Source organism: Echeneis naucrates, chromosome 4 (assembly GCF_900963305.1).
Source record: "Echeneis naucrates chromosome 4, fEcheNa1.1, whole genome shotgun sequence".
NCBI classification, from domain to species: domain Eukaryota; kingdom Metazoa; phylum Chordata; class Actinopteri; order Carangiformes; family Echeneidae; genus Echeneis; species Echeneis naucrates.
Genome location: NC_042514.1, coordinates 15246091 through 15269472, shown reverse-complemented (window position 1 = coordinate 15269472; position 23382 = coordinate 15246091). Strand labels below are relative to the sequence as shown.

The window sequence follows — 23382 nt, the reverse complement described above, 5'->3', positions numbered from 1 at the left end:
CAGAATACATTTTCAAAATTGTTGTTGATGTCAATGTCTTCAGGGATCCAAGTCTTCTCTGGAGGGTGCTCGGCCAGTTGGACAAGTGGACAAGCACATCCTCCTGCTGGTGCATGGAGTGGGAAGTGCAGGTAAGGTTATCAGTCCATAATGGTCTGATAATCAATTCAAATTTGAAAGGTCAATTTCAATGTACAACAAGAGCAGGTGAGGCCCAATAAATGAAGGCACAGCCAGTTATGCAATCCAGGTGTATTTATTTACTATTGGAGCCTGACTACCTGGAGCAGGAAAACAAAAAAAATAACTAAAGAAAATAAATTAAAAAAAACCCAAAAAAAAAACAAAGAAAAACTCAGCCCTGCACTAACTCTCTGGCCCCTGCAACCCCCCACACTGGCTGCCCTTTATCTCAGGTATGAGAGCATCTAAGGGACAAAGATACCCTGGAACTCCAGCCTCCTTCACTTTATCAGTGTGGGTTCAACTAAGGGCAAGAGTTTACCAATGAGAAAATCTCCACAGTCTGTTGAACCACCATAAAAAAATCTCAAAAGGTGAATGTATTTGGAGAATGGCCCACAGATTTTTTGGGATATTTTTGTTGTTGTTCAGGCCAAGAGATCACAGATGAGTTGGTGAAGGTTCTGAGGAAGCGCCTGGATGAGACCACGCTGGACATTATCACTGTTATGCTTGTCAGAAATTGTAAACTGACTCCGGCTGATGTGGAGGTAAACACTGAGTGGAAGGGAGTTTTAATTTTTCCAGATGCAATGTCTTTTTGGATTTTCTGGGGGTTTGTTAGTGGGTCTGAGACGTCAGTGTGCAAAGAACCATTTGTGTACGCTGGTTGACTTGTGGGCTTTTTCCCACTTGTATGCAGCAAGGGAAATGCCTTTGAATAAAAGCCTTGTATGTTGCGTTCAGTTCATCCAGCCATCAGGATCTCAAGCCACTGAGGTGATGAACTTCAGCCTCCCCAAGCACTGTCTGCCCTGGCTGCCTGCCGTGGCTCACTACCTCAGGCAGAATCTCCTTATCTTCCTGCATATACCCAAGTACACGGACACAAACACTGCACATCATTTCAAGGTATGACCCAGTTTTACATCTGTCAGAACATGGGATAATATGTGCTGACTGTAAGGTGGATTTGACATGTGTTTTACTAAATGCCCAGAAAAGAAGACCAAAACCTATTGTTTACCTGTCTTTAAAGGATAACTGTATTTAATTCAACTTATTTTGAAATCTGTCACTTATGATAGCAATGTACTCGCCAAAGAAAAAAGTCAGCTGGGCAAGAAACATGGACAACAGGGGAATAATCACGTGATAAACTATTGGTTTAGACATATTCAAAATGAAATGCTCAAGATCATTGTTTATTGACTCAAGAATGGAACACTTTATAGACACTTCTTGCTGATGAGATTTTGCAGATGAGAAGATGCTCCTTAAACAACCATGACAGATGACAGGGGGAAAGAGCGCTCATGTCTCTAAATTATACTACACCTCCAAAGTTCATTTTGGTTGTCACTTGCTTTACATAAAAAACAATGGAGAAAGTCTGTGTTAAGCCTAAATGTAACGTATCATGAAAGCTGACATCAGGCTTAACTGTGAGCCATTTCGAAAGGATAAAGGACAAAAAACATTTAAACTATTACTGATTTGTTAACGTGTCAAAAAAGCATCTTCCATTTGCATGATTACTGACAGTCACAAAGTGTTCTTTTTAAAGTCATTAGGGATAAAAAACAAAACAAAACAAAAAAACAACTACTTGTAGAAGATGAGAAAAACAGCGAGTGACTTGTGATAAGAGATTCCATGAGCTGATTCCCTCTCTTGCTCTGATTGCAGCACAACTTTCATTTAAAAAGTGACTTGGCTGATGGAGATACCTATCTCTACAACAAACCTGGGGGCCAGGGGACAGGTGGCAAAGGTAATCTTGTGTGTTTGTGCGCGCGCGCGGATAGCAGCAGCTTGAGTGTAAGAGGACTACTAGTGTTACTTGAACACATATGGAAGGAAGGAAGTTTTTCCTTGCCGCTGTCGCCAAGTGCTTGCTCATCAGGTGATCTGTTGGGTCTCTTAAAATAATTTTATAAAGAGTTTGGTCTAGACCTGCTCTATATGTAAAGTGCCTTGATGTAACTTTGTTATGATTTGGTTTGATTTAATTTGATTTGACATACACCCACTCCATGCATTTTGCTGCTCACTCATTGTGTAGATTAATAAATGTTATGTTATATATTTTAACGCTATTGATACATGGGATTAATATTTTTTATATATCTTATTGTGAAGGAAGGCAAATGCTGTGGGACTGCGGAGCAATAATTAAAACCTGTTGTGTGAAATATATTTCAGTTTTGAAGGCTCTACAAAAGATCTCCTGTTCTCTTAGGGATCGCCTGCATCGCCCTCTCATTTTTGGATGCTCAAGGTCACCCCCTTCAGGTTCAGGACTGTGCCACACTGCAGAAGTCAGAGAACTGCGTCACCCTCCTTCACTCAGACCATTTTGAGGAGCTGACCACTGTGGTTAAAGTGGACTCCATCCCTGTCAGCTCAGGTAACTGCATCAAGGTCTTTGTTATACTGGTCTTTGTGATATAAAACAATACTGTTAAAACAAACTAAGTCCTGTGGTATCTGTTCTGTCTCTGAACAGAGCCACAGCTGTATGTGCACTTTGAGATCTGGGAACAAGGTAATGTCAGCCCCTTACAGCTCAGTGATAAACTGCAGGGGGCGCTGCGCCACGCACTCTGTGATGTTGTCATGGAGCTGAAAGTTTTGCCAAATCCTCTTTGTCTGGGTGTGCTGTGCCCAGCTATCAAAGTGCAGAAAGAGGAGAGTAAAGGTGAGTTTTTTCAGATGTTTCTTTGTTAATCTTCCTGTTTGCATTATTTGGTGATTATTAGCAGCATATACACAACAATATATGTAAAACTGTCCGCCATTGGTGAATTTATATTTTATATTTTAATGTTTACGTGCCACCACTGTAGATGTAGCTGAATATTTGTTTGAACAATGTGGTGTTTTGTGCCAGAAGTAAAATGTGTGTCTATGTGTTATTGGATTATTTGTAGTGCATATCCTTTGTCCAGCCCACAGATATTCTTCTGTTACCACAAATAACCCAAATAACACAAATCAGAGTCACAATGTTACGGAGAGCTTTTTGATTCTGGGCTGCACATCAACAGTGAAATAAAACCACTGACGAGTAGCTCTGGTGCTGTTCTACTGACCCTACTGACAGGACTGCTGATTCTGGGGATGGAGTTGGCGTTTGCGTTTTTTGAATTTGTACATGCATAATGAATTTTCAAGTCACCAGTTTATCTGGCCAAACCCAACTTAGAGTATAGAGATCTGAAAACGGCAATCTGTGCAACCCTAATCTGCAGCTGCTTAACTTTAGATATCAGCTTCTTATTTGAGAAGAAAAAAAATTGAAAGATGAAGGAGCTGTTTGCAAAAAATGATCTTTCTTGTTTTTTGTGAATTGTGTCTTTAGGTCTGTTGAATCCTTTGCCTGAGGTGAAAGAAGTGAAGGACAGCATCAGGCACCACAGTGGCCCAAAGGTTTCTAAAACCAGCCCTTCTCCTATCACCTTCACCCAAAATCTGGGGACCTCTCCCATGACAGGGACCAGCACACCTGAGTCCACCACACCCACTGGCAAGAGCACACGCCGGAGTTTCTGGGACATACTGGTTAGTTCCTGTAAAACTGTCAATGTGAAACCTTACATAAGATGCATTTCTATATTTTATTACATAGGGTTCTATAATTGGATTGAATGAATTCTAAAGACAAGATGAAGTCTTTATCTGTTGGCACTGGTCACTTTCTGTCAAACAGGATTGGTTTTGGCAGATCCAAGCCATCCCATGTGGTGGGAATTTGTGTTGTTACCATGAGTGTGCAGATTCAAACTGCCACAGTGTAGAACAAACAGGCTCAGAAGGTCATTCAGTCCTGCTGCTATCAAGCCTGTTAATGATGTTCTGTAATGTGTTTAGTATTTTTTTACTGCTGGAAGCAAATTAAATGGCCACCCAGGGATAGCAAATACACCTTGAGGTTTTTCTAATTCACCTGATCTAAATATCTCATGTCCTGTTATGAATATTATAACAGAGAGGGTGTGGCTTCCCTCTATGCTCAGGACACAGTTTCTCCATTATAGCTTTACCAAGAAATCATTTGTGCACTGCTATTCTATTTATTATTTTTTTAAATCTCATTTAATCTCATTAACAGAAGCTTTAAGATCGCATGTTTGTCATCAGTCCTCAGACAAGACCTGGGTTTTTCCTCCCATCCTCAGCGCTAAATTAATTCCTCTTTGTCCTTGTAGAGTAAAGCAGACTCATCGGAGCTTGGGAGCCCAAAGACCACTGATGACATAGTGCAAGAGAAAGGTGAGGAGGGCCGAGCAGCACGAAGAAGACACAAGACAGAGACCATAAAACAGCAGTGGAGCCAGGAGAAAGCTGTTGCTATTGAGCTGGAGCAGGCCCAGAGGTGGGATACAAATTAAACTGCAACAGTAATGTCCCTTTCCAGAATTGTTACTAATGCGACTCCAAAGCCTTGTTGTGGTATGAGGGAACTCTGAACTTGTTACCTGGGGCCTGTTCCACAAAGCAGGATTAACACACCCAAGAAATGCTCCAGTTATCCAGTTTCACATAACTTGACATCTCAGTCACGATTGTCAGTCCTGCAATGCTGATTATCCACACAGTGAAACTAAACTGAGGTTTGTCCTGTCTAGATATCAGTGTGTGAACATACAAAGAGTGGCTTTATTTGTATCTGGCAAATCGGGAACATGGGCAGATCTCCAGAAGGCGGGGCTTCTAGCATAGCAGTTTAATTCATTAATGAAAGGCAAGATATTTTCATCAGTAGGTTTGGAGAAATTAAGGGCATAGTGGGAAATGAAAAGCAAAAACAACAAGTAACTTTTGAATTAAAATCATTTGATTTATATAATTGGGTCTCCACCTGAAATACAGACAAACTGCCCTTGTTGCATGGTCTCTGATAACTGTGTGCAGGGATAGTTATTTCCTCTTTTATTGTAAAGCTTCTGTTATTGTTTTAAAAGGTCCTTTATATGAAAATTTACATGCATTATGGTCTATATATATGTTATATTTATCAGATATGCACACAGTAGTTTATATTTAGTTTTCTAGACGCTGTTGACTTAACAGCATCATCCACATAAATGAATCTGAACACCAATATTAGCTGGAGGAAACTAATATTCAACAAACCTGTAAAGGTTGTAATAATCATCTGAACATGTTGTCAGCACTGATTTCTTTGTGAGTGTGAGTGACACCGTAATGCATTGTGGCTTTTTTGCGGCTGAGTAGGAGGCAGGTGTCTCATCTGGAGGAGGGAGATGTGGGCACTCTTCATCCGATCTATCATGTTACCTGCCAGCCATGGATCACTTTCATGGCTAAACTTGGTAAGTGCTGTTTTATGTAATCCTGAGAGGTAATTCTGCAGAGATTTTCAAGATTGTTCATGTATAGAAAATAAAATATGTGAATCATAACCGTAAAAAAATCACATCAGTGACATAAAGACTGCATTTGACTGCAGTCTGCAAGACACATGAAGCTGAAAATGATGTTTAAAGCCCTTGCACTTAAATTCAACTGAAAAAAACAATTTTTATTTTAATAGTGCACATTACTTACAAAAATTACAAAAAAGCAATTCTTAAGAACAATAAAGAGCGGAAATGTGGCATGAGCACAGAGCACAGAGAGACTGCATCTACTTACATTGAGAGATTTGGATCATAACTGACATTCCTCTCTCTTTTTTTTTTTTTTTTTTTTTACGTCTGTTCGTGCCACTCTGACTGGACGGCTGGTGAACAGGGTGCCCCTCCATTCAGCAATGCACAACTGAAATTGCCTCAAACTTCCTGCTGCCTTCCATCATAACAGAGATCGTCAGTTTGGTCAGTTCCCTGGCCAGTGATACAACTGTGAAGGCATTTGAAAAGACAAGGTGAGCTTTTTGTGTTTGGTTAAAAATGATTGATAATTTTGTGTATTGTGATGTTTATCTCTGAGAAATTTGAATGTTCATCACAATTGTGATACTTTTTATTGATGTTGATTATTGCACAGCTGTCAATGATCTTGCCATGTCACATAGTGTTCATTTAAATTTTAACTCCCCTGTCTATTGTTGTCTTAACTAAAAATTCAGCTACTCAATTTGGCTTTAACCAAGACAATAAAAAATTTAAGGAGTTGGTCTTCCTCTAGAATTATCAGATATTTAAAAAAAAAAAAAAAAAAAAAAAGGAGTAGACTATCCTCAGCTCTACTGCCCCCCCATAGAAAATAGAAGCTGCCATAGAAAAGCCACTGTCTTACACTGTCTTAATGTATTAACTGTAAAGTGGCTCAAAATACCTTACAACTAAAATCCACCAGACTCAATAACTACTTTTGGTTTTCCAAAGTGAAATTCATCCATTGCAAAAAACTGCTAACTGTATACTTTGATATGAACCTAAGCTTCAAACTATCACTAAAGTTATTCACTCATGCTCAAACAATATGAAGACTCTCTAAAATGAAACCTATAATCTCACATGCCAATTGAAAAAAGACATTAATCTTATCAAGATTATTATTATTGATTGTCAGATAATAATTCCTGGATTGGCTGATGTAGGACATGTCTGACCACAGTCATATTCAGACCAGACGTTGAGTCAACAACATCATAATTCAGACCAATACTGTGATACAACTCTGGGAATTGCAAAGCACCATAAAAGTTATCTCCATCTATTCATTCTTTTCAGCTGCCCCCCATCTGGAGAGTTATTTGTACCATTTGCTAATGTACAGAACTTCAGCCACCCTCCAGAGGCTACAAGGAGCTTCATTCTGATTGGCCGCAACTTCCATCAGTGGCATTGTAGCACAGAGCAAGGTAACTGCTGAAACTATTCACCAGCTGTGTTGATGCTTATCCTTTGCAGTGATTGCAAGCCTGTTTAGTATACACAGTAAATGATTAATCACTGATAATGCAACATGATCATGATCAGTAGCCAGTCAGGTTTTTAACCCTTTATTTTATTTCCAGTTGCTAGATTGCATATGATAAAAAAAAATAAAATAATAAATAGACAAAAAAAGATAATTTGGAAAACCTAGCTACCCCCAATAAATAAAATATCAGGCTTTGATGATAAGTGGTTATAAATCATTAATAATTTGACCAATCTTCATAAAGCTTATAACATTACTTCAGTCATTGATTTGAGAAGAGGATTGCTAAAATATTTGCAGCCCAACCCACGGCAGGAGGGAGACAAATACGACAAACTGTTTACCATATTTAATAATTAGCTGTTTTTTTTTCCTCCTCAATTTCCTTGCTCATTTAACATTGAATTATCCCACTGTGGGATTAATTTCAATTTCCAGTAAAGCGTACATGCTCTTGGGGCAAATCTGAGGGGAAGGTGTGAAGTCTTTGTGATTTAAAAAAAAAAAAACTATATATATATATATATATCTCTTTGGTATCAAACTAGCTGAAATCACTTGCTCAGGGTAAAAAAAACGGGGTTCAAACCAATTGGAATACCAAAGAGATCACTCATTGGTTAGAGTTATTGCCATTGCCATCTTGGTTTTTAAAACAAGAAGACACCATATTAGGATGAGAGGATAGAGGTTACAATCTGTAAAATAAAGCATCTTCGGCTTTTAGAGTAGACTTATGTCACATACACAATCAGAAACGATCCTGGACTGTACAGAAAACACGCTCTCTTTCATCTCAGCTGCAGATGCGAACAAATAACCAAAAAAAAGGGGCCATGTATACTAAATTAGTCACTGCAGTGACTAATTGAATATACACATTCTTGGTAGGCAAATTTTCTCCTTAAATAGTAAATTCTAGTATTATTTTTTGGACTGTGCCTTTATTCCAATGACAGTAAGTGACAAGAAGTAGGGAGGGAGAGAGAGAGTGGGGAATGGCATGCAGCATAGGTCTTCTGGCCTGTACATTCACAGTACTTACTGATGATGATGGAAGAAGGTCCATCTGCAGTAACCTCTAATTTAATCACCATTAGCAGCACAGTGGCTGGTTTTAAAATGTTTGATTAAAAAAAAACAAAACAAAACAAAACAATGCTTTCTCTGATTCGTACCTCACAAAACTACATGTTTTCTTTTCTTTGCATGTCACTTCACCAATATTTGGCATAGCTCAGCCAGTTTCTAAACCATGTCGATGCACCAGATACTTTGAAACCCCGGCAGCAGAAGTAACTTCATTTCTGTATGCATCGTAATATTCAGTAGACCGCTTCACTGAAGTAGAGAAAAAGTTAAAACAATGTGTTATTAGGGTATGGCCGTGTACGGACTCTTAGCAGTGTGTTCCTGTGTTTGTAGTGTGTGTAACGCCTGTGTGTAGTGTAAAAAAAAAAAAAAAGTGTTTTGTGTCAAGGCTTTGTCATCACTGCTTTTTAATTCTGTTTCTCTGTCCATGCTAGCTATCTAACATACCTGTCTCATTATGCCAGTGTGTGCTTACATCAGTTTGTTGCTGCCTTTTCACTGTCCATGCTGCCTTGCTGTTTGTACCATCTCTGTCTGCCTACAGAAGACAGTTCAGATGAGGAAAACACACCAGTGCTAAATAGGTTCACACGTAAGTTTGCCTCGAAGCTTGAAACTTTAATGTTGACGGGATGTTTGAAATCACTGTTTTTTGCAGAGACGCAGAGTGCTTTTTTATTTATTGTGCGTGCGAGTAAACAGATAACATCATTTAAAAATGAACACACAAAGAAGCACACAGTGTTTCCCATCAAACAAAGACATCGGGCCCTGTTTCTGTGAATGGTGTCAAGCTTAAAGTGGAGTGCTTAAGGTGATTTTAGGGGTGTATTTGGTTATAGTTCAACCAGTTAACGTGTTGAAAATATTGGGTATTGAGTGTGCACATTGCCTACAAGGGATAACATGAAATATGGGATTATTGGTACCACAAGCTGGACTTGTCTTTGGACTGCAGTAAGATATATCTGTGAGCATGTTAGCCCTCGTTTATCAGACAAACTAATGAAAGAAAATTGGCGTAAACAGTCTTAAATGGAGCGGACGGTCATTCCTACTTAAAGCTTGACAGTTATCAATTTGGACGTGAGGTTTAGGGTTAAATGTGAGCCAACAGGGACTTGCGGTGCAGCACAGTAAAATCTGATTAATATCAGATCATATCTCAACATATTTTTCACACAAATATGTAGGACAGCTTAGAATAATCATCATTCTTATAATTAATTTTGATTAGCCTGTATTTTGTAATCAGCGGGTTTCATTGGTGACATAAGACCAAATGCACAGAGTTCATTGGCAGGGTAACCAATATCCAGTTTGATAGTCCTGAGCCTTCAGTCCCCAAGGAAACAAGAGCTTCAACAATGATCCGATTTCAAGCACAGCAGATCTTCTTTTGGAAGAACATTACACATACAGACTTAACAGAGTTCTCAGGGACAAGAAGGATCTCTTCATTCTTCTGAAGCCCCTGTAGGCCACTTTTCACTCCCAAACTGCCAAACAATACTTTTTTATTTGATTCCATCTCTGATGTTGGTATCTCAATTTCAGTCTTGGGAAGTTTCCCTTTCTGTGCTGCATTCTGCTGTTCCACGTCGTAAATGTGAGGGGTGAACAGAGAATATTTAAGGGTGAGCTGATCTAACCTACAATGGTTTTCAAACCCCACATTTATCAACACACATTTGTTCTGACACTGAGCTTGATGAGATATTTATGCACAGGCCTGCGCCTTTTATGTTTGATGATAAATGAGGGTCATTGAGTGTGTGTGTTATTTGGTGATACTAACACACACACACAGAATATCAAGATTTGCAGAGCCCCTTAAAACCTTTCCTCATATTAACATGGTGCTAACCGTCATTTTAAAATGAGCAGTGCCACCTGAAGTAGGTTTTATTAGCTGTTGCTACTTAAAATTTAATTTGGCTGCAAGTTGGTAAGGAGAATCCTGTTTGGCTGTTGCTGGGTTAGGGTTAGGGAGTTTTCCAGTGGTCTGTTTTAGATTCAGGAGCTAGAATCTTGAAGCACTTCATGCTTCATGATCTCTGGGTAGTTGACTCACAAACAAATATTCAAACCAGTTCCAATGACTCCTTTAAGCATTTGATTGTTTCTCTGAGCTTCTTTGTTACATCTCCTTTCATGTGTGTACATGAAATGTACAATGTACTTGCATGGCAAAGAGCACTCTTCCAGTACAGCACTGCACTTTGTGCCGCACACTGCATGAAAACAGAGCCCAAACTGAATGTAAAATATGTTAACACTGACAAACCAAACAAAACAATGTGCATCCTAGTGTAATTTACCCTAACAATATTACTTGTTTTAGTGAAGGTAGGGTTAGGATTAGATCTTATCAAAGCGCAAATATTATCATCTCTGACTTTTCTCATCTTTTATCTCTTTCATTCCAGCTAACAACAAATTTCATGAACACATGTATAGACACTGGGATCCGTAGAACCTTAATGCAATGAATATTTGTGTTTGTTTCTTCCAAACGTTTCATCATCTATTTCCTGCCAAGCCTTGGAAAGCCTTTGAGAGTCCTTATGTAATTAATTCCATTTGGTTTAAGGGCTTAAAGACCCACTGAGTATTTTTCAATAAATGTGAAAAGCACCTCCCAGTGAAACATGACTTTATGGCCTGCTGCTCTTTATTGATTATACTGGATTGGACTATACTGATGGTACAAATAAGGCACTGGCCACAGTAGGCTGCTTGATGTTGGATATTTCATTATCTAACTCAGTCTCTCTCTTATGCTCAGCTCATAAAGGCTTCCAGCGTTTTGAGGCTCTGGAGCAAAGTGATCCATTCAGTCCTACCCAGGCTGGGGCAGGACTGGCTCCCCGCCAGAGGTTCCTTTTTATCAGCATCCTGGATAAAAAGGTGACATGACACATGGAAGTTTCCGTACTGTAAATATGCCTCAGGCAAAGAGAATAACGTCAAACACCCTGTTTGACTTCATCTGAGATGAATTCTCTGCCACTTGATTTTTAGTAGAATTAAATGCAGAAGAGGCTCTCTCCTTATTGCTCTTCTTGTTTATTCAATAGTCAAAAAAGTCACAGGTTTGGACAGCTGTCTAGGGGGAGAGGGCAGTATCTTTTATGGATCAGTAGTTAAATAGGTTTGGTTAGGATTGCGATGGCTCTCTGGTTGAAGCACCTTGTTGATGAGAGAGTTCAGTAGAAAATTAATAGTCTGTCTGGAACTGATAAGCTCAGCTCAAACTGCTTCCTGGACATCATGGCGTGTTCAGTAAACATCAGTGGCCTCCAGTCCTCAATGAGCGTAAAATGCTAATACTTTAACTATAGTTTCACCACTTAAACCTTGTCTTTGTGGGGGTGAAGCAGTGATACTCTTAAAGTATATTTGTTTTCAGTGACGCTGTGGCAGATTTTTGACTTGTTGTGTTTACAGCTATCTTTTCTTTTAGGTGACTCTGTACAGCTACAATTGGTCTGTGGACCTGGGTGCCTCTCTGAATCGTGAGCTGGTGCGCCTTGTTAAATGGCAGAATGCGAGGGCTCATGTTGCTCACTGCTTGCTCAACCAGAAAATGGGCCTTTTCCATCACCACTGCTTCCCTGATGCACCCCTCCACGAAATGGACTCCAAGCAGGTAGAGGCGATGACAGAGCTCCTGGCAGGATGTAAAATGGTTGTGCCACTGACCAATTACTGCTCAGTAATTGATTCTTTAATCCTCTGCCAGTGCTTTGATTGATGCTTGTATAAGTTTTAGTGATAATAAACCATGAATTCAATTCATTTAACTGAAAACCATGACTAGATATTGTGAAAACAGCAAGTGTTCTGAAGAAACATTAGAAATGGAGATACTGCTGGGCAGAGGCTGACAGTTAATTCCTCCCTATTGTCATGTCACTGCAGCAACATGAAAGATTGTTGATTATTTAGGCCTAATTTCTGCTTTCAGCTCCAGCAAGCTGTTGGTGTTAAATCTCCTGTGTTAAATATATAATTATATTTACCCTACAAATCAGGGTACAAAGAGCCCTGTCACTTCAACGGCTTTATTTTTCAAAACATAACATAAAACATAACATGGATCATTTTCTGTTTATCCTCATCTCTGGAGCAGAGGTCTGGATGTATAACCTTACCAGAATCATGTGCACTGAATCCAAAATAGTCTGCCTCCCCACACCAAACCTGTCAGAACTGAACCACAGCTCTGTCACCCACCTTACACAGACAATTGCCAATAACACTGATCACCCCCGCAACCCACATTTCAATACAGACTGGCAACAAGTGATGCAGTGGAGATGCGCAGACTCAGTCATGAAGCCATCACAATTCAGCTTCAAAGCTGCTCAAAACCTTATGCGTTTCCATTTTTCCACCCACCCTCTCACAGGTGCCTCTGTAAGGAAATAATCAACGTTCCTTTCCCCTGTCAGCGGTTATAATGCTATGGTTGATCTGTGTAGGTAGAAGAAGCATTTTTAAAAGCACTCCTTAGTAATGTCTAGTCAAATAACAGTTTTATTTTTGGCATTTTAGGAAGTAAAATGTTTTTCTCTCATTGTTTGAAAACATGCTGCTGCTTAATCTGAGATCAGACATCCATGTAAGACATCAGTTAAATAGTACAGTATTTTGTTTCATTTTTATTCATCAAATCAGTAATAGTGTTGTTCAGAAGCAGGGAGTCAGCTTGAGTGTTGCAAAAATGTTACATGCAGTATGGACTCAGCACATGCTCTAGGGTGAATGCTGAGAAATTATGAATTTGAGGCAGAGCAAGCTTTAATTAACCAACGAGGAAAAAGTGGGCCCAGATTCTTTATGAACAGCCTGTTTTTTTTGTTTTAATAACACGATTGAATGAAAACTTGGAAAACTTGGAAGATCTTGTATGTGTGGACAAAAAAAAAAACCTAACAAACAAACTAACACTGATCAGCTAGCAGTTTATTTATCCCATGTATGTAAAATTTTACGTTTTCAGCAGCAGTCACAGGTATGTATATGAGCAAAATGCTGATTAAATGAATGATGCTCATGTCTGAATTAACTAGTAATTAACAAAGTAGCTGCTTTCAGCATTGTAATAACATCCCATTTTTTGTTGTGTGACCCAACTACCATTTCAATCTAATAACAGTGATGCTGATAAGCAAAGGGGGGAAAAAAACCACAGAAAATTTACATGAACAGTTTTTTTTTTTTTTACACTGTTGAGTGTAACAGGAGGAAAGAAGGATTTATTAGAGCAGCAAATTTACAGTGCCCCCCCAGGGCCAATTACAAAACATGAATTGAAAGAAGTGCCTGTTACTTTCCCTCCAATGGCCCAGCTCTTCATTGCTGCATTATTAATAAGTTTGGACAGAAGGCAGTCAGAGTTGCAGAAAATTTGCCTGAACAGAGCTTCATCTGTCATTGTCTTGATGAGAAACAGAGGGAGCACCAGTGGACAGTTTGACCGTCCAGCCTGTGGGCATACAGCAGCCAGCTCTGTCACACTGGGGCATCTGGTCCCTAAACTGCTCCATCAAGCAAACTTGCCCAAAAGTTTCTCTCAACAGCAGAAAGGACACGCACATTTTGAAGATTAAGTATCTAGTAATGATGCTAATCCACATTAATTTACAGTGCAGTGAAAATGCAATGTACAATGAGATAATACAGAAAACCGAACAGGGCATATTCGTCCTGTGGTCATAGCTGCAAGTCATGCCAATGAGTGAGGGATCTGTAGCAGTCAAGTGCTTAAGATGTTATACTGTAGACACCATTTGCCATTCTTTTTTCACCAGAGTTTCTACTTTTTTCTTTTAAGAATCCGAACCCTTTCCTTGGCCCCACCATGGAACCTGATGCATTATTGCGTAGTGCAGTTCCCCCTCAGCCCAGTAAAGAGCAGAGCAGGCTTGGCAGCTCTGGCAGAAGTCTCGCTCCACTACACTTCCCCTCTGAGCTCCTTCCCTTTGATGAAGCCCTGAGAGACATCTGCAGCATCCGATCCTTGATGGAAGGAGATGTGGTGGCCCGGCATGGCGGCCAGCTCTTGGACATAAAGGCTGCAGAGCGGAGAGGTTAATTCTGTTACTACTTCGACTTTCGCTAATACTAATAATAATGATAACTATAATTTTGTGTCCACTAAATCCATCAAAAGAGGAGTGTCAATGACTTTGACTTTGTGCTGACAGAGCTGGAGAAGCAGATGAAGATAGAGAACCTGTTTGTGACTTGGCAGCAGAGGTCAGCACAGTCCAACATGCCCATTTCAGTAAGTCCAAACAACAACACCACATGAAATCACATTACTATTAAATATGCTTTGTGATGTGTTGTGCTCTGAGTTCATTGTGAGAAAAACAATGTTTTTACATTAACTGAACAATTTCAGATCTGAAACCCTAAAAATTATCTTTTTGAAAACCTGACTCCAAAACGCAGGTGCAGTCAATATTGGTGCTGCTTCGTCTGCTTAAATCTTTTTGAATATTGCTTTGAAACCTGCAGTTTCTTCTGCTCTTGCCATAAAACATCAGATTCTCTTAAATATTTTACTGGGTGCCCAAAACTGAGGCAGTTTTGCACACGACACAGTTACTAGTAATAATGTAGCACCAAACGATCACTGAAATACGAGCCATGTTGCTACATGAGTACACAATACTGTACATCTAACAGCGCTTTAAATGGCCAATTCAATTAAATGTACTTAAATTCACATTTGATTTAATATTGAAAACAGCACATACACACCACTCACTAATAGGCTCTGTGGTCACTAACAGGCAGTATAACAAACATTATATTTTAAAAAATTGACTTGCAAAGCACTGGCAGTCCAGGAATCACAGATTTCAAAAAGACGGTTTACACACAATCAAGATGCTTTGCATGTCCTTTTAGGAAGTAGAGTTTGCCAAGTTTTTACAAACCTGTGTCCTAGCTTGTGTTCACCTTTTTGAGGTATATTTCAATGCCAAACACTAAAATGTACTGTATGCACATCTTAAACTGATATAAAACATTTTGATATTGGAGAGCATGTCTGCAGCACCATCATCTTGAATTTTAGTGACAATAACCATTGATGTGTGAACAGTGGATAGATTTGGAGACCCTGAAGCAGTCGTCCAGGCTGGTCCACTACTGTGCCACCCCCCTCCTCTTTGACCCCATCTTCCGGAAGCAGATCCAAGAGGAGCAGATTGTTCAGCCTCTGGTAAAGGTAAATTTACAGGAAGTCCACATGTTGCCCTAACCAACAGATCTTTGTAGATGTGAGATTTTGCTGTTCCTCTGAGTCCAAGTTGACGTTACAGTGGAGTAGCCCCCAGATGATCTTTTCTCCAGCTCAGACCATAAATTAGCATTAGAATGTAAAAAGTGTCATGACAATGTCCAGGTCACTGCTGATGCCACACATGTCCATCTAAAGGTAAATGAACTCCTTCAGTTTGGCTATAACCCTCCAAACTGCAGGAGGCAATCCATCAGTCTTGGGGTCTCGCATGAAAATCACAAACAAACAACACTGGTGACATGGGACAGCCATTCCAAATTTCAAAAATCGCAACAAATAAGCTTGAAATTACTTCCCCTGTTTCTCCTCTGCAAATACTTAGGAAGTGCAATAGATAACAACAAAGAGCCAAGTAAGCTAGGAATAGCTTTTAATGCTGAGGAAGAACCACATCATCAGGAGAAGGAATGTTGTTAGCTGGTGGTAGTTTTATGTATAGTTTACCCACCTTGGCAGCGCCTCATGATGGGTTCAGGCATCACTCCACCCCGAGGTCTTGATTTCCCACCCGGGCAGGCATTAGTGCCTTAAGGCTACAGTTTCATCTAAACATCAGCAATGAAGACTTTAAATATGACTTCAAATATACAGGGAACAAGACAGACACTCTGAGAAGATTCACCACCAACAGATGATCTTCTCTTTCTGTGGGGAAACTGTAATGCAGCAGAATGAATGGGATAATAGGGTGGATATTCATCTTTCCTCATACAGCGCTGACAGGTTCAGGGTAAAGTGCTTTCAGTTAACAAATGACAGATGGCAATTATGTATTTATTGTCAGCTGACAGTTATGGGCTAGTGGCACAGGTTGGCTAGATCGTAAGTGTGTCTTTCAATGATATTAACTGATGTGTAAATATTTCTGAAATTGTGATATTTGTGCCAGAAACGGCATCGCTCCAGTGACTCCACAGCATCGAGTCGGGATCGGAGCTATAGCACTGACTCAGCTGATATGCTGCCCAGCCGAATGAAGGAAGAACCATGGATGATGGAGATTTCTAACACCTTCCTCCAGCAGTATGTCCAGTACCTGCAAAGCATGGGCTTCATCCTAGTCCAGGTCCGACCTCAGTCTCCAGCTCGCAGGTCTGTGTCTGCAATAAAAGTTCATTTTATTTATTTTATCTAGTTTTTGTATATTCTGTTTTCATGTGGCTTTGCTCTATGTTTGAAGTATGTTAGGAGGTTTTTAGAGTTGAACGTATGTCACATCATACTGATCCAACCATCAGTTTGCATGACTAATTGAGCTTCAATAATCGTCCACAGCAGAAGGCATCCTGGGCTCCAGCATGCGGTCCACTCAGTTCCCTTAACAGCATAATTTCTTTAACATGTGTGTGTTGAGCAAAAGGATGTTCATGTATCTCAACAGCCCATTTCCACCTCTCTACCAGGCCCATCATTTCCTGTCTCTGTACAACAGGGGCGACATTCACCCATTAGTCTTCACATAGGTTATGGCCCTCATCTGACCTATGACCTTGCAGCAGCAACTTAAGTAACTAGACCAAACGTAGGCCATATGCCTGTCCTGTCCTATCACTTTCTAGGTTCAGACCGTGACTCACTCTTATGGGTTGGCTACATGCTTCTGTTGGCCAGCGCCACTCTGGTTTAATCAAACCCCCCCCCTCAAATCTGTTACAGCATTGCCCGGGCCCGTGCTGCCATGCTGAACTCAATGTCATCAGAAGGGAGGATGTCCTTTTCTTATGTAAAGCAGAAGAGTGAGGACAGCCCTAAGGTTAGTGTTCCCCTCAATGATGCAGATGTAGTTTCAAAACCCACAACCAAACTGGTCCTAACCTGTAGAACACACATTTGACCCCAAATACCAAATGACTCTACAAGCAAACACTCAGTCTGACTGAAGTGGTATGATATAGAGTTGGAGTTGAGATGTGGTAGCCTTTGCGGGCTGCAGGCAGAGCCTTGAGTTAAATTTGAGGAGGTTCTAGCAGGTTCTAGGAGGTTCTAGCAGGTATTATTTTGACCCAGGATAAACCAAACATTCAAAGTTTCATAACTGAACAGCAGCTGCTGTCATATCCTTAAATGACAGTTTTCTTACAAATACACTAAAAGCAGAGAAGGCAGCTTCATTGTAGCCTCCATGTGCCAGTATAAAGTAGATTCTTATCAACCACTTCAGAATAGAGGAGTAAGAATTTACTTCACTTTGGTAAACAGATGAACAACAACTCATAACCAGGAGGTGCGACACAAAACTCCTCCCTGAACAGGAAATAGTCCAACATTTGTAAGAACCTGGAGGTTTTCTGTTATCTGTACTGGAAGAAAATGTTGAGTGAGATTAGCCAAGCAGATAATATACATAACATTTATTAAACTAGTCCAGTCACATTTTGAATGCATGTCTTATAAAGGGAATTGTATCAATTGCTCTTTACTTCAAACAACTAAAAAATCAGAGGTGACCAAACTTTTCAACTTTCCAACTATGCTCTTATTGTCTTGTTCTCTAAACGAACTTTTCAGATGACAGCTTCTGGCACCACTGCATATCACCTCCAGAGGGCACTGCCAGGTGGGATTGTTCTGATGGAACTGGCTTTTCAGGTGAAATGAGGATGAGAGTACTCTTAGTGTTAATGTATAGCAGTAATGAATTATAGTTAGTTTTTATGACATCAATCATCTTCAAAAAGTCTTAATACTTGTTCAAGGTATGCTCTCTGACAGCAACTAACAAAACAATTAAAGGTGCATATGTTGTTGCGGTGATTGAAAAGTCATCTGTAGATTTTTATGATGAGTAGAGACCTCTGGCTTTGGTGGCAAAATCAAAAATCTTTCCATTAAAGGGTCTTAAAATGTCATCTCGTGTCTCAAAACAATTACAGCATAGTAAACTTTCTTGACTACTTGTTTAATAAGTTTAATGTGGTTAAAATGTTTACTTCATTTTGAAAGATCAACTACACACTTTGGGTGTCAATAACAACCGTGGCCATACATAACATTTTTTGTTCATGCTGTTCGAGTTCATACTAATTTACTGCAACTGGAATTGTTGTGAGGTGGTAATTCCAATAAAATTAGGAAAGTGTACACAAAGACTACTTAGCCCTGCTAACGTTTACTAGGTCATTATGTGTCTGTGTGTTGAAGTTCAAGATTCTGTAGCAAGACTGAAACCCAGACCCGAACAAATTGTACAGGCCACTTGGTCATCTTGGCAATTTCCCCAGTACTCAGACAAGGCATATTATCAAAAGTGCTTTACTGCTTTCAGATGGCTGCTTTTATTTGCAGCAGATATTTGGTAGTGTATTGATCAATGCAGACTGAGTTGCAGATAGCGCTGCTGGAACTACATTCAGGTTCATGTTTGCTGCTGGTTTAAGTATTCGAAGTGCTCTTCTCTCTTTGGATGTCTTTATCCCCATGATCTTAATCATTTGTTTAGCTAAATAACAATGTGCTTCTTCCCCTGCCAGGGCTGTTACTTTTGTGTGAAGCAGTATGCACTGGAGTGTTCACGCATTCCCATGGGTCAGACTGTCAACTCCCAGGTAAATGTTGGTTCTGCTGGGGGGGATTCACAACGCTCAACTCAGTATGTATTTATGTCTGGGGTTCTGGAGGGACTGAAAGAAATCGACAAAGAGCATGTCTCTACAGTGTATAATAAGTACATTAATTATGTGTCATGATAGTATTTCTCCGATTTTCCTAATCAGTGGGCAATAGTGTAGTAGTCAACGTATTTGCTTTGGTGTTTTTTAATATGGTGGCAATGTAGTACAGTTAAAATAAATCATCCAGGCCTCAAGAAATCTGAATCAGATACACAATAACCACTACAGGTTAAAGGTGTACATGTCAAAGAAGACCGCACAGGTGTTGAAACCTTATGTGATTTGTTTTTCTCTGTTTTTCTCTGAACACAGCAGTATCTGGATTTCTTACTACATCAGAAGTGAAAGCGAAACTTAATTCCAGATTGTCCATTTCCAACATTTATTTGGGAGATTTTTTTTTCCTTCTTTTTCTTTAATCTTTTCACATTGTGAAAGATTGAGAAGATTGTATTTGCAGTACTTTTCAAAGACAAGCCGTGATTTCAGCCAATTCCCCTTGGTATCTGAAGTCCTCAGAGTTCAGATGGTAGACTTGTTTTCCTCTCTCTGCCTCTCTCATTCTCTAATCCCCCTCTTCTGCTCATTCAAACTGAAATCTGAGTTCAGAATGGCCAGAGCTGCTTCACTTTAATTTCAGTGTTAAGGCGTTTCTCTGGGACATTTATGTTCTAATTTCGCTCCTGTCAAACGCCATACTATGAAATCCCCTCAAGGCAGGAACATAGAGACAACAGTTTATATGCGCCTCCTTTTTGAAGGTTATTGTTCTCTTTTTGGTTGGTACAGCAGGGATAACTGGCATAACAAAAACTAAATATTTATATGTTGACAATGGCAGGGCTGGATGAAATAACCCAAGTTTATGTCACAATATATTTCACAATTTCAGTCAATACTATATCATACCAATGTCAATATGAACATTAAAGAAGTCAAAGAAAAACTGCCAAGAATGCCCATAACAGATGCCTGTACCTACAAACGTCAGAAAAAAAGTCTGCCAGGTCTATGAAACTTTCTCCTATAACACACTAATATTTTAGATATGAAACGGTACAAGTAAATCAGTTGTCATATTTTCATCGTATTCATATAAACTACAAAATAGACTGATTATCTTATTCCTTAAATAGAAGGTAACACAAGTGTTTTAGTAGAATATTTATATGAAAAGTGCTCCATGTTGCAAAGGAATGCAGAAAAAAAAGTCTGAGCAACAATAAAAACACATGTGGGGTGGTGATGTTGTTTCAGGGACACACTGGATTGAACTTCTCTGATGCTTCATCTTCAGGCTCTCAAATTATTTAATGAAGGTGAACTGCTTCAGATGGTGATGTGTTCCTGCTGCCACTCTGCTCCTCTGCAGCACGTTTAGCAGCAACCAAAGGTTTATCCAATCTTCGACAGCTGAAACACTTCCAGACCACTGTCTTTTCATCTGCTGTCAGCTGTTTCGTCTGCTTTACTATGACTTGTGGAAGCTAGTTCACTCACATTTGTTATGCAGTCAGAGGTCCACATTTAGCAGCTAGCACTTGCTGCGTTGGAGCCTGGCCTACTACTGCTGAGCGCTGGCTGCATGCCATGACGCACGTAACCTATTGTGGTCTGCTCTTTTTGTTCCTAAAACTGCTGCTGAGAACTAAAGGAATCAATGATTCAATTGCGGTATGATTCTTTAACTGGCTACAGTTCTGAAGAGAAACCTGGGATTGATTTTGTTTTCTTCTGGCAGTGCTGAATAGTAGGAGCTTCTGGCATGGCGAAGAGCAATTTTTATGTTTTTAAGCTTTCTTTCCAGGCTAGGTAGGACTCATCTACATTACTGGACCGCCACTTCATTTCCTATTTGCTGTCTGCTGAAGTTCAAACCGAGCATCAGAAAGGGGGGGGGTGACACGGTTTTTAAGTGAATTTGAATGTGATTTGGCTGTTGGTGCAGACAGGCTGGTCTGAGTATTTCAGAGCACTAATGAAGAATTGTTTAAACACCATACCCTACCTTAGTATTGTTGCTGGCCATCCATACCTTCATGACCACAGCTGACCCATTCTGATGACTATTTCAACAAGGATGAAGCACCATGTTACCAACCTCAAAGCTTCTTTCCTTGATTGTGACCATAAGTTCACTGTACTCAAATGGCCACAATGGTCACCAGTTCTAAATCACATGGAGCACTTTTTAGATGTGGTGAAACATAAGATTCAACAAATCTTCAGCTATCAATGCACCCAGAGCAAACATTAATAATTAAGGATTAATTAAAATTTTCAAGATGATGCCAAAAGGCACAAGTCTAGTGTGAATAGTGCAGGATCCTCATGTTTTTATCTGCCAACAACTCATAGGTTCATTTCCTGTCTTCAGCCTAGTTCCATATCAGGCAAACAAGACTCATTACCCATTCTCAAAGGCAGGTATTACACAGTTGGTGACAGATTATGTGAAATATGTGCAAGATGTCATGTTGTTTCATTAAAGAGATGATAATGTACAGCATTATCTCAGAGGTCCAAAAAGCAGCAGGACATCATTAGTTATACTGAACAAAAATGATCTTTCCATGCTATCGTAGCCGTTGATGACCTAACCTTTTCCAATGTCCGATAAAGGAATGTCATTTTCGCTCCTGAGGAATCATTCGATGGCTTCACGTTAGGTTAGATTTAGTATCTCAGCAAAACAGAAGCTGACTGGCTTATGCAGTGACAGTGCTCCTTAATGTTTATCTAAAAATAAAGTGATATTATGCATAGCAGAAGGCATCACAACTGAATGTCTGCAGTTGAAAGTACGCAACTATTGAAAGGCATTCCGCTTTGCAGTTTACCATGTGTGTATATGTAATGTGTCTCTAATTACATTTTTGTAGTGTGGAGAAGGTTCGAGAAGCCATGTTCTTGTTGATCCTCGAAGTATCACTTCAGTCATCCTTTTCATCCATCTCTGTGTCTGTATTTCTGCTTAGTCCGACCTCATGTCATCTCTTCATCAGGGCAGTCTCCTCACCAAACCTCGTTGCAAGCCGTTTCCAGATGCCACCCCAGTAACTGACTGTGCGGTATGTGCCAGCCATTCTCCAGGGATGGGTGTCTCATTCCAATCAGGCGCCACCCCTCCCTGCTGCTATGCTTGCTGTCATCAGTCCTGGTCTCTTCCTTTCCAAACCTGTGTTTTTGAGAATTGATGGGTTTCATTGTGAAATGGAGTCTGCTTTCAAACATGGGAACTACAGCTGCCAAGTTTTCAGTCTAGTTGGATTTAAGGTCTCGTGGGCCGGTTTTGCTTCCACGAGGGTCAGGTAGCAAAGAAAACTTCTTGAGTTTGAGGCTTGAGGCCTGATTCCAGCTCCTGTATGATCACCTTTTCTTTCTTGATTTTTTTCATCAACCTGTCTATCTCAATGCTTGCAGGTTGGGTGTTGCGGGTCTCTCAGCTTGTGATTTACCAAGTGTTTGTGCAACTACTGTTCTCCCCTTTGCCCTTTTTCCAATAGTCTTACAGTGTTTCCTCTTGCATCTTTAGAAACAGTGGGGTTGACTGGAGCTAAGACTTCTGGGCCTTCGACTTTGCTTCTCTGAAATGATTCAAAACTTTCTAGTTGTAGATTACCTTGTGTCATTGACTGATGTGCAGTTCCCCGGGGGTGAATTTTAGGTTCTCCCTGCTCAAACTCTACATCCTTAAATGAAGCAGCAGTACTGACTTGAAACTAGCCATTTCACATGCTAAAAAAATGGACAGATCAAAAGTCAGAAGTAACCTTAAATCTTGTAGCTATCAGAAGATAATGAGTTCTCAGTTCTCAGTATATTTCTGACTATAGTAACAAGAGGGGAGTTCCAGGTTATGGATGAAAACATACATACTGGGGATATTTTATGTGCTGGCACTAGTATTTTTAGTCACAATGTGATTGATGATTTAACAATCATACCACATCCCACGCTATTTAAACTTAGTTTTTCAGGTTTTCAGCCATTTCACGTGTGACCCACTGTAGTGGTCTTGGTTGTGCCCAAAAGGTAGCATTATTACTTAAATTATTATTGCTGTTGTCTTTTATATTTCATAAATTGGAAAAACGCCATCAGCATTAAAAAATCAAATCAGAATTTGGTGCATGAAGAAAATTAACCTATTACTACCTTAAAAATATGGAGAGAATATTTAGAAAGATCTCTCAGTTTCTGTTTTTCCAGGCCCCAGCATTCGGCTCTGGCTCTGAGCTACCTGTTTGGAAAAGACTAAAAGAAATATTTCTA

The 23382-nt window shown here is 39.8% G+C and overlaps 1 protein-coding gene across 7 annotated transcripts in view; it reads left to right on the top strand.

Moving 5' to 3' along the window:
- The window catches only part of szt2 (SZT2 subunit of KICSTOR complex), a 55253-nt gene that overhangs the window by 25673 nt on the left and 6198 nt on the right, over positions 1-23382 (top strand). For 4 of the 7 annotated variants that reach the window (XM_029499279.1, XM_029499278.1, XM_029499282.1 and 1 more), the window contains exons 46-67: positions 44-131; positions 616-734; positions 931-1095; positions 1873-1957; positions 2426-2593; positions 2693-2884; positions 3548-3747; positions 4395-4561; positions 5425-5522; positions 5944-6076; positions 6888-7018; positions 8717-8764; positions 10961-11082; positions 11639-11824; positions 14015-14270; positions 14388-14467; positions 15296-15421; positions 16386-16588; positions 17153-17249; positions 18005-18085; positions 18967-19041; positions 22113-22178. In XM_029499279.1, the coding sequence (XP_029355139.1) occupies positions 44-131; positions 616-734; positions 931-1095; positions 1873-1957; positions 2426-2593; positions 2693-2884; positions 3548-3747; positions 4395-4561; positions 5425-5522; positions 5944-6076; positions 6888-7018; positions 8717-8764; positions 10961-11082; positions 11639-11824; positions 14015-14270; positions 14388-14467; positions 15296-15421; positions 16386-16588; positions 17153-17249; positions 18005-18085; positions 18967-19041; positions 22113-22178 (2886 nt within the window). The remainder of the gene's footprint in view (positions 1-43; positions 132-615; positions 735-930; positions 1096-1872; positions 1958-2425; positions 2594-2692; positions 2885-3547; positions 3748-4394; positions 4562-5424; positions 5523-5943; positions 6077-6887; positions 7019-8716; positions 8765-10960; positions 11083-11638; positions 11825-14014; positions 14271-14387; positions 14468-15295; positions 15422-16385; positions 16589-17152; positions 17250-18004; positions 18086-18966; positions 19042-22112; positions 22179-23382) is intronic. The other 3 variants (XM_029499277.1, XM_029499280.1, XM_029499281.1) reach the window with 3 other exon arrangements.